Consider the following 12,332-nt stretch of genomic DNA (forward strand, 5'->3'; position numbering starts at 1 on the left):
ACATATGTTTAATCTGAAATTTAAAAACTGCTTATATATAATTTTTTTCTTGGCTAGTGTTTTGCTTTTGGAAAAATCTAAATGCATAGTGATTATAGTTAGAACTAGCTGTTCCATGTGTTTGCAATGATTACTTTCAATTTGATATATAATGCTGATAAAAAAAAATTTATGCAAGAAACTTGCCATAAATTTAGAAATGATACTTCATTATATCCAGAATACTGTTTTTATGTTAGATATATATTTATTCAAATTTTATTATTTATTCTGGATTTTTGAACTTTTGATAAGTCCTATTGTTCATTCTGTAACATTGTGAATCATTTGACCAAGTCAGTCATTCCACTTAAGCAATATAATGCATTAATTGTTGAAATTGATAGTTTCATACTTGTAATAAGCTGTGAAGTTTTTAATAATAGCAGAATATTTTTCAGAAAAATAAAACTTTACGGTGTAAATATTATTTTATTTTTTATATAATATACAAAAATAGGTAAATGATATTTCATATAATTTTAAACAGGAAAGTAAATTTTAAAAAATATTTGCTACTTTTTGATTTTACTAATCTTTTAAACAAGACTTATTTTTAATAGTAAAAAAATTTATTTTGGTGCAATATAATGAGACCTAGTTATTTAATGTGATTAAAATATAGCAATTTTCATTGTCATATTATGAAACTAAAGGAGGCAATTTTGTTTTTGATTCATAAGATTAACTAAATAATATTGAATTAAAATTATTTTACAATGAAAAATGCATATTTTTAATGACAGAAAATATTAAAACTGTATATAAAAAGCAAAATTTTAAATGTAATTCTAAAATTTATAATTAAATTTAGACTAGATAAAAGTATGATGTTTGATGTCAAAAATAATGCACATAAAATTGCAAAGATTACCTTTACCTTGTTTTTTTTTCTTTTTAATCTACATGAAGATGAAAATTTTAACTTGTTGAAAATACTTTGCATATAATCTTTTTGTGTTTTTATTCTTTTACATTTCATAATTATTTCAGCTTGAGAGAAAATCTTTTACTTTGTCTATAGTTAAATTTTTTATTTTAAAAGGAATTGTTTTCATTGAATATACTATTAAATTAAAAGTATTAATAGTAAGACTTAAATATTTATAATATGTTGAAGAATCTTTCCTATGCTGTATTGATACATATTTTTGTACAAGTAAAAAATCACTTTAAACATTTGCTTTAAAAATATCAATGAAATAGAACAATTATTAGAAATGTTATCTATTTTTCTTATTATTGAAAACATCATTAAACTACAAATTTATTTTTAATCTTATTTATTGTGTTTTAGAAAAGTTTATAGATATAGTTTACTTGATTTATATTTCTGATTTCCTGGCTAATTTTCTATATAGCTCTGTCTTTTTGTATTCAGAATAAGCTACATAGATAAATGAAAAACTATCTTCAGAATTGAAATATGTTAAAAAATTATTTCCTTAGATATCTTTATAATTCTCAAGATAGATATATGTAGTATAAAGTTTATCTAGCTTATTCAAATATCAAGGATAAAAATTTTTTAAAACCTTATGAAATTTTGAATAATAAAGAAAACACTTCGTAATAATATATTATAATCAGACACATTTATTGATCAATTAAACAGTCAGAAATTGTGGATTATGTTTAAACTATAATTAAATTAATCAATTAAAATTATTTGATAATTTAATTATATCATAAAAACAATTTATAATTTATGACTGTTTCCTTGATTGAAATATTGCTTACAATAACCAGAATAAATATTTTTGTGTTATTGAAAATACAATGAATATCAATCTTCAAACGATCATTTTTATGGAAAGAGTATATATTTCAAAATATATCAATTTGTACTAAGAATACATTAGATTTATTTTTAATTATGTATGTATGTGTGTATGTTTTTATGTGTAATTCACAAATACATACATAATTAAGTATAAATTGATATTTCATTAAATTTATTGGTCAAATCAATTACATAGTCAATTCTTAATAATTTTGAATTTAGTAATATTTTTATTTAAAATATCTATTACTAATTTAATAATAAATAAATATTACTAACTATAAAAAGATTACATGATTTCAAAATTTATATATAATCTGAATGAATTCTAGTTCAATTTAATTCAGATTGTGTAAGAAATATTTTAGTTTGTGAGTTTCACTTGAAATGTAATCTGGAGATCTAGTCTTAACTACTATTTATTATACCAAAATTTTAGTATCCAATAGTAACAGGAGACTTACACAGATTATTTGTAGTTATACCATGCTTAAAATATATTGTATATTAGTCTCTTAGGTAGTAACATACAGTTCAAATTTAGAATACAAACCTCCCATTGCTATTGGTTACTGAAACTTTGGTATTATTGAAAATAGTTAAGATTAAATCCCAATTTCTATTTTAATTAATAATTATTAATATAGATATGATTATGAAACATTAGCTTGGAGTGAACTTTGAATTCAAAACTTCAGTAATCACAGATAGATACATAACCAGTTGAATACAGGCAGAATTATACAATTACTATAAAATTATTATACAGTAGATACCTATAGTTCATTCTACATATAACTGATAATATAAAACTCTAACTTGGCATGTATATTGCTTAAGATATNTTTCTATTTTAATTAATAATTATTAATATAGATATGATTATGAAACATTAGCTTGGAGTGAACTTTGAATTCAAAACTTCAGTAATCACAGATAGATACATAACCAGTTGAATACAGGCAGAATTATACAATTACTATAAAATTATTATACAGTAGATACCTATAGTTCATTCTACATATAACTGATAATATAAAACTCTAACTTGGCATGTATATTGCTTAAGATATAGAATTAAGCCTATATGTAAATTTGAGTATCATATAACTTTCATTTACTTTTTTAAAATGTAATAGATTCTTATTTGTTGTTATATTCGATGTGCTTATCTATAGTAAATCATTTTTACCTGATTATTAATAAATGACTCATAATTAGCTCAACTAAAATATGAATTCCAGAATATTCAAAAATAAATAAGAATTTTTAATGAATTTAATATTTTTTGAAACAGACTATCAGTGCTTTTGTTGCTTACAAATAAGTTAAACAAATGTGAATAATTGTTATAAGTTGTTGTTTATAATAATCAAAACTTGGAGTTAAGAGGATTTATTACATTCAGGGTTGTGCAATAGTATTTTTTGACAATTTTCTGTTTATAAATTAAATAAAGTTTGTTTATATTTAATAAATGTTGATATATTTTCAATTTTTGATGTAATAACATGAAAACTAAGCAAACAAGATGTTTATGAATGTTTTAATAGCTGTTTTTATATCAATGAAAAGTTTTTTGTAATTCTGTTTTGTTACGTATTTTAATTTTGATTGCATATTCTAGTTTAAATTCTTTTTATTTGATATTCTTTTTGAAAATTGAAAATATTTTGGGCTAAAATAATATAAATTTTTAAAATTGTTTTATGAAAAGTATTAGTAATTTATATTGATAATGTCAACAGGAATTATCAAAATTATAATGATTAATTTTTTGCTTGTTTAGTAGTATTGAATTTTATGAAAAAAACAATAATAATATAAAATATGTTATTTTTTTTACAGCTCCAAGACCAATTAGAATGTATGCTGATGGAATATATGATTTATTTCATCAGGGTCATGCAAGACAGCTATTGCAAGCAAAAAATGCCTTTCCTAATGCAACTATTTATTTAATAGTGGGTGGTAAGTTATTTTGAAAATATATTAAAAGATTTATTTTTAAAATGCTAATTTTTAAATGTGTTTTTCTTGTGAACAATATTCTTATAAAAATCTTTGGTAATTAAATTTGAAATTTTGTTGTTATGCAATGACAACAATTCTAACACATTCATTTGAAAATATTTTGTATTCACAGATTAGTTCATTTTTTTTTTACAGTTTTACATATTTTAACAGTTTATTAACTGTTAAAATATAATGTATTTATAAAATGTGATGATCTTTAGGTAAAACTAAATAGTTCAAAATTTTAGAAAAATTTAGATCCATCTATTTTATTAGTTATCAAAAAACTGGGTACATTTTAATGTTTTTAAGCAAAAAGGCATATTTTCAGATTATTTTTAATAAAACAAATTAATTGTTTTGTTTAAAAACTTTAAAAAAGTTTTATAAACAATAAGTTCATACATTTTCTTATTTGTTTGAAGATGGATTCCCACTTGAAAGTATATTTATTTTTTGTTGATAATTCAATAAAACAATTGAATTCACAGTGATTCTTGATTTTTAAATGCTTCTAAATGGTTTAAAATTTATAGTACTATATATTTACTATTATTAAACTTTTATACACTTTCCACTGAATTTTGAATTCTTTCGTATGGATTTTGAGCACTACTTCTATATATTTTTATTTTATTAGAATATTGTTGAATTGTTAAGTTATGATAGGTTATGCTGAATTACATTCAAATGTTATAATATAGACTTCTATATTATGTATTGAATTAAAGTTAAAATATAAGTGATAAGGAGTTGATTTTTACTTTGTCTTTGATAATGATTTAATTTGATCAATTTTAGGATATCTTATCAACCTGTGTAATCTTTTTTATTGAAGGAAATAAATACATGAAAATGAATTTATACAAATCAGATGTAGTATAATAATGTATTAAGAATACAGAATCTGGAATAATTAATAATATACAGCATATCTTCAATTTGGCAATGAACAATACTGAGTGTAGGAAAACTTGATTTATAATACCTAATAACAATGAAGCTATAGTTATTCAAATGTGATGAGAAAAAATTGGATAATGAGTAATATATACTAAAAATTTTAAACTATTACTTAGCATTTAAAATAGTGTTATTGTAAATTCAGTTATTTCATTGGATTATCAACCAAGATGTTTTATTATATCATTTTATAAATAGAAACTATGCAAACATAATGAATTTAAAGAGTGAAATTACACTCTTCTGGATATTACTTTCAGTTAATTGTATTGCCTTAATTAAATATTTAAACATGTTAAGTTATTTCCTTAGATATCTTTATAATTCTCAAGATAGATATATGTAGTATAAAGTTTATCTAGCTTATTCAAATATCAAGGATAAAAATTTTTTAAAACCTTATGAAATTTTGAATAATAAAGAAAACACTTCGTAATAATATATTATAATCAGACACATTTATTGATCAATTAAACAGTCAGAAATTGTGGATTATGTTTAAACTATAATTAAATTAATCAATTAAAATTATTTGATAATTTAATTATATCATAAAAACAATTTATAATTTATGACTGTTTCCTTGATTGAAATATTGCTTACAATAACCAGAATAAATATTTTTGTGTTATTGAAAATACAATGAATATCAATCTTCAAACGATCATTTTTATGGAAAGAGTATATATTTCAAAATATATCAATTTGTACTAAGAATACATTAGANAACTATGCAAACATAATGAATTTAAAGAGTGAAATTACACTCTTCTGGATATTACTTTCAGTTAATTGTATTGCCTTAATTAAATATTTAAACATGTTAAGTTATATATATATGTTTATGTTATATGTTTATATAAAAAATATATATAAACAACTTCTTAAACATATATATATGTTATATAATGTGTTATGTTTAATATGTTTAAATAAATAACATAACGTATGTAAAACTTTAATAACTATTCAAAGCATACATTTAATTTTACAATTAATAAATAATTAGGGCATGCTATGGTATGGAACTGATTGTTGAAAACATGTTAAATTTTTACTGTAAAAAAGTTTTGTTCCATTGCTAAAAATACTGAAAATATTCATATTTCTATATTATCTTATATTCTCATATATAGAGAAATTGAAAAGAAAATTGTGTTCCTATGGTTGTTGCCCCACAGCAAGCAAAATTTAGTCTTTAGTTGAATAATGAATGAATGAAGAGAGAAGGTTGTCTTTAGAAAAATTAAAACATCTCTCACTGCTTATAGATATGTATTTAGAGAATGAGCAGATTGCAATATAGTACAGTACATAAAAATTTAGGCTAGAAACATATGCTTCAATACTAAATAGTTTCAATAAGATGTTTCAAGGAGTATTGAACCATATGCTTCTAGTGTAGATTTTACATATTCTGAGCTGCTTATTCTGAATATGTGTGGGTGTATGCTTGAGTGTTTAATTCAAAATTTTCAAGTGAAAAATATTAATAATATTACACTATAAATATAATCATAATCATAAAACTTTTGTGAATTTTTCGATGGTTTAGCTGTTTTTAATGTTGATTTAGTGAATGTCTCTTCAATCCAAAAAAATCTTTTCGGTAGACTACCTCACAGCCAATTCAGGTTATAAACTCCTTTTATCGTTTTTTACAGATGCATTTCGAGCTAGGTTATTTAATTTACTAGCTCCTCCTCAGTGCTACAAAATAAATTAAATTATAAAAATTGATAAAAAACAATTCGAGTAGATAATGTTACAACAAAATTAAAAAAACACATTTCATAATATCATCTTTAAGAGTTTCCATGAGTTTCTAATTTTTACACTTTTAGTCACGTTTACAATATTTTTACCATCTTATACAATTACTCAAAAGGCTTGTATCTTGTATTGCAAAAAAGAACTGCTTGCTACTTTGTAACATACAAATCATAACGTATAGTAACTTTTTACAAATGTTTAAACACATTTTTTATAAAAACTAAACAAATTAAATATACATACTGATTTCTTTCTAATTAAATTACTTTAAGAACTTGTATCTTGTTACATCATAAAAATGTACTGCTTGTTACACTAGTAATTATAAATTATAACATTTTAGTAATATTTTACAATAAACATTTTAAAAAGTCTTTTAAAAAATAAATATACATACAGATTTCTTTTAAAAGTATATTATCTTTCAAAATTTGACAGTATATGTTTGTACAACTTTTTTAAAAAACAATTTAGAACACAACAAAAATTTTTTGACGTGACAATGTATAATCCCTATGATGTAACTCAAGGTCTATATAAGGAGGTCAGGACATGCGTGACCTACTTCTTGAGCTGCCATTTTGGGGCTTGTATGAGCAGTCAGTTTTATACGACATTAATTAAACTAAAATTGCATAAATTCAATGATTTTTAGTCAAAAATATAATAATAATTTCAGATGATTACTCAACTCCAATTTTATATAACGTTTTCATCAAATAGTTTAAAAGAAACAATCATGCATATCATTCACTGTCGTGATTGAAACTAATTAAATAGGTGCTAAAACTGATGCAATTAAATATATAAGCACTTCGTAAAGTGATGCAATAACATCAAAAAAAATTAAAGTATAAAATATAAAAGAATATAATATATAATATAACAAATTTATAATTATTTTTTTAAAGCACGATTGATTATAAAATTAAGATGAAATTCAATAGTATTATTAATAAATGTTGTCAATGTAATGCTCATTTTATAATAACTAANGTTCTGCATTAATAATAAAATTTAAAGTTTACTACTAAAAACTACTGTAAAATATTAAGTCTTTTGCATTATATTTGATATATTTAAATGTGAGAAAAATATTAGATCATTACACTTTAAATCCATACCAGAAAAATGTATCAAATGCACAATTCAGCTAAATTATTTTACTTGTATTCTGAAAATGGATTTACGAACACAAGCATTTTAAACATAATTGATCCTTATATTTTTTTTCTTTCCAGAAAAAACAATTTGTTATTCAAATAAAATCTGTTTTTAAATGTTCAAGATAAAAGATCAGTGGCAAATAATTATTCCTATGTAAATAAAAAAATTAAATATAAATAAAATCGATATTATAAAATCTCTATATTATAAGAATTAGATATATTTAGATTTCCATCACTTCTTTTAAAATAAAAATTTTAACAATAAAATTAATGTAAATTTTATTTAAATTGAATTAAGTATAAATTACTATTGATTAAACTAAATTTTTTGCAATGTTTTATTAATAAATATTGAGAGTATAAGTCAATACCATCATCATAATTTTATTTTTAAATACAATATGGTCATATTAAAACAGTTATATGTTTAATTATTTTATCATCAGATGGAAAAATGAAAAAAATTTCATTGTTTTATATCTGGATTGTCAATGTCATTTATAAATTTCCATGTATAGTTCATTCATGGACACGAAGAGTATCCGCGCATTTAAACCACTTGTTACAAACTCTTTGAATTGCATCATGAACCATCCCTTGATGTCTACGCTACATTTTGCTTTCCTCTGCTTATTTGCGGGAAATCTAAACAATCGAACGTCTGTAGATTTACTTTTACAATTTGTTTAAAGTTTTGAATACTTATATATGTAATAATAGTTGACTAATGCAGGAACTACGTGTGGAGTATAGTCTATCGATAAGCCCCAAAATCGATAAGACCCAAAAAGTAAAGTCTATTGATAAGCCAAAAGGCCCGCTGCCGCATAGAATCACGGGAGAGTGTCTGACCTTCTTACTTAGACCTTGATGTAACTAATCTATCTTAGCGCCCTCTATTATTGTATATAGTAGACCCCCCCCATAACACTGTTGATAATTCCGTGTTATATGAATTTCGTGTTATATGAGTCACTTAAATTTTACAAATATGTGAGCCGTTCACAGCCCGGCACACGTATTTGTAAAATTTAAGTGACTCGTATAACACGGAATTATCAACAGTGTTATAGGGGGGGTCTACTGTACCATTCATTGCTGGTCTATTTGCATACCGGTTGACACATTTATTAATTATCATTGTTATATTTTATTATTTTTATGTGTTCCTTAAATTTACATTTATAAATATCTTTTTCGTAGTGTAGGACTTTAATATTATTTCTATCAATTTGGCAGTTACTATTTTTTATGTGGTTAAACCATGGGGAATTATTATGTTTTAGTCTTATGACAGCTTCATGTTCTTTTATACGTAATTCTAATGTCCTTCCTGTTTCCCCTATGTATTCTTTCAGATTCTGACTGGTACAGTTTATCTTATAAACTGTACCAGTTTTTTTTTCAATTTATCAATTTTGGTTTTATGTTTTCCTATTTTATGAATAGTTTGTGAAATTTTATTAGTCAAAGATGGGGCCAAAATCACATATCTTTGTTTAAAAGTTTTGAACAGTTATCGTTAATATTAGTTATGTAAGGGAAGGCTTTATAATTTTTCCCCCTTTTTTATTTTTTATATTAAATCTGTTTTTGTAATATTGTGTGTGCCAAATTTTTAATATTTTTTTTGGATAACTATTGAGGATGAATTTATGATCTAACTCGTTTAATTCTATTTCACGTTCATTTTTGTTGGTTGTTCTTGTGTACATCTTTTTTAGTTCCATTATATATGTATTCTTTTTAATAGCCATTGGGGTATGTGAATAATAACTGATCGTTTTATTAACATTAGATGGTTTTTTGTATGTTCTAAATGAAAATTTTCTTTTTCTTTTTTTATAGTGATATCCAAAAAGTTAATTTTATTATATTTTTCTAGTTCTATATCAAATTTTATATCTTTGTTTATGTTATTTATTGTATATAAAATTATCTTTTCATTTGTTATTTCATTATCAATAAGTAATCATCCACATACCTCATTACAGCTTTTACACCGGGAATGTTTTCTATTTTTTTATCTATATCTTTCATTACTATTTCAGCTAATTTTGGCCCCATCTTTGACCCCATACTAACACCATCTGTTTGTGTATAAAAATTGTTATAAGCTTCAAAATAATTTCTTTTATATGCAAATTTTATAAGGTCGATTAATGTTTGGTTTGTTTTTAATTGGATTAGGCTGTTTTCAATTAATTCTCATTTTATGTTTGGGTACATATTTTTTACGTCTAAACTTATTAATGTGTCCGTTTTTTCTTTTTTTCTTTTTTGAATTATATTAATAACTTCACCAGCATTTTCTATACTATTTGTGGATTCCTCAAAATTTTTTGTTTTTTAATATAATTTTCCAAATTGTACAATATGGAGTACCTGAAATCTACTATGGGTCTGTATTTTTCTTCTTTTTTGTGTGTTTTTAACTGTATATTTAGTGTTGGGATTCTATTATTTTTAAAATTTAAGTATATTATTTTTATCAATTTCCTTAATTTTATTATTCGAATACATATCTTTAACTATTTTTGTTAGATCTTTTTTAATTTTTTCATACAGATTATTATCTAACATGATATATTGTTCATTGTTAATTTGTTCTTTTGTTTTATTTTCTAAATCATTCTTACTTATTATTATGAGTTGTTTAGTTTTANAATACAGTGGGTGATCGGTTAACGAACATAATCCGTTCCAAGACTTTGTTCGCTATCCGAATTGTTCGTTAACCGATTATCGATTTACCATAGGTTTCTATGGGAATTTGATTAATTCATTCTGGAAACTGCCCAAAAATAAAAAATATATACTTTCTTACTATGTTTATTCACATGTAATAATAAAAATACATATATACACAGTCTTGATTTTTATTAGTCATGTTTTTTTCCATTCGTGGGGGTTAAAGAATCTGTCTAATGTCGATTGCTTTTCTGTCTTCTTCATGATTTTTCAGAAGTAATTAATAGCATTGTAATTGTAGAGATCTCTAGGCCTATTAACCTCAACCTGGTTTGGATGCCATTTTAAGACCGTTGTTCTGACATCCTCCCACTTCTTCAAAAGATCTTTAATAGCAGATATTGGCATAAATCCACATTTTCAGAAGAAAACATAAAAGAATTGTTTCTGTCAGAAATATAAAAGGCTGGAATTACAAGGGAAGTTTGAAAGTTCAGGGGAATACTATCCAATCAGTATATACTGGGTACAACGTCGATGTCGACATCTCCTGTGCTCTGAAAAGTTTCGAATTGTTGCCTGAAGACAAAGGAAGACCACTCAGTATTCGTTATTTACATCGCTTCTTCTTGTGTTTGTTCAGTGAAGTGTTCGTTATCCGATCATGTGTTCGTTGTCTGATCATAAAAATCTTTCACTAAAGTGTTCATTATCCGATTTGTTCGTTATACAATCTGCTCATTAACCGATCACCTACTGTATCTATTTTTTAAATATGGTTTTAAATAATGGATGTGGTGTGTATTCATTCAAATTTAGTCTTCTCATGAACTTGTTTTGAATTTTTTATTTGATCATGTAATGATAGGTAATAGATCTGTGAAATCTATAAAAATTAAAGAATCAGAAAATTAGGTTTAGACTATTATATAAATATAATCTTCTAAAATAATAAAGAATGTAATTAAAAAAGTATTTTTGTATTAAGTATTGCACAAAGATAAATGAAATAACAGCTAGTCATCCTTCTTTCATTCTTACTAGGATTGATTGAAAAATAAGCTTTACTACTGCAATATTTTTTAAGTTGTGAAGATAAACAAATAGCCATAAGCATAGCCAGAAATATGCAATTTTTTATGTACAGTGTGTTTGTTGTGTTGCATTACAGTCAAGTTCAAAAGTGAACTCATCTTCCTTATTCTAAACAAAGAAGCAATCTGATGAAGAAAAAAACAATCAATTCAGTGAAATAGTGTAAAACCTTACAAGAGCATTCAAGACACACATTTACAAGTAAAGCCAGAAAGAATGCTTTTTCTTGTATTGTGTTAATGCAAGACTGTGTAAGGAAGCAGCAAAGACATGTAGGAACTAAAGTCGTCATAAGTTATTCTTCATCCTTATTTATAGTCCTGATCTGGTACCATCAGCCTTTTGATAGTTCTGTATACATTGTACAATACTGCTGGTTCACATTTGTAGAAGTATAACTTAAATTGTATAGCATTGCCAGTTCAACATTTTAGGGCCAAGTGCAAATAAAAATTTATGGCTATTATGAATTTCAAGATGATATTAGCACAGGACTTTGTACAAATGCACAGATACAAATCTGTGAAGCCATGAATGTTCTATACAGACTTGTGATTCTTTGCTGATAATTTTTGTCACAATGTTTCAACAATTTTTTACTTAAGGAATAGAATTTTTTTACTAGAAAGTTCTCTATATAATGATATGTAAATAAATATTTATTATAATGTGATTTATTTAATAACAAAAATTATTAAATAATTTTACTGAAATTTATATATAATTATATAGTCAAAATAATTATTGACTATATAAATGGTTATAAATTTATTTGTATTGATGAAAAAATATTAAAATTTATA

At 23.7% G+C, this 12,332-nt stretch overlaps 1 protein-coding gene across 1 annotated transcript in view; it reads left to right on the top strand.

Annotated features, from left to right (window-relative positions):
* Positions 1-12,332, top strand: part of LOC111627088 (choline-phosphate cytidylyltransferase B-like) — a 79,405-nt gene that overhangs the window by 55,959 nt on the left and 11,114 nt on the right. The window contains exon 4 of the mRNA XM_023370646.1: positions 3,671-3,793. Coding sequence (XP_023226414.1) covers positions 3,671-3,793 — 123 coding nt within the window. The remainder of the gene's footprint in view (positions 1-3,670; positions 3,794-12,332) is intronic.

This window comes from Centruroides sculpturatus, unplaced genomic scaffold, assembly GCF_000671375.1.
Source record: "Centruroides sculpturatus isolate CEXI.00-Female unplaced genomic scaffold, Cexi_2.0 scaffold473, whole genome shotgun sequence".
Lineage (NCBI taxonomy): Eukaryota > Metazoa > Arthropoda > Arachnida > Scorpiones > Buthidae > Centruroides > Centruroides sculpturatus.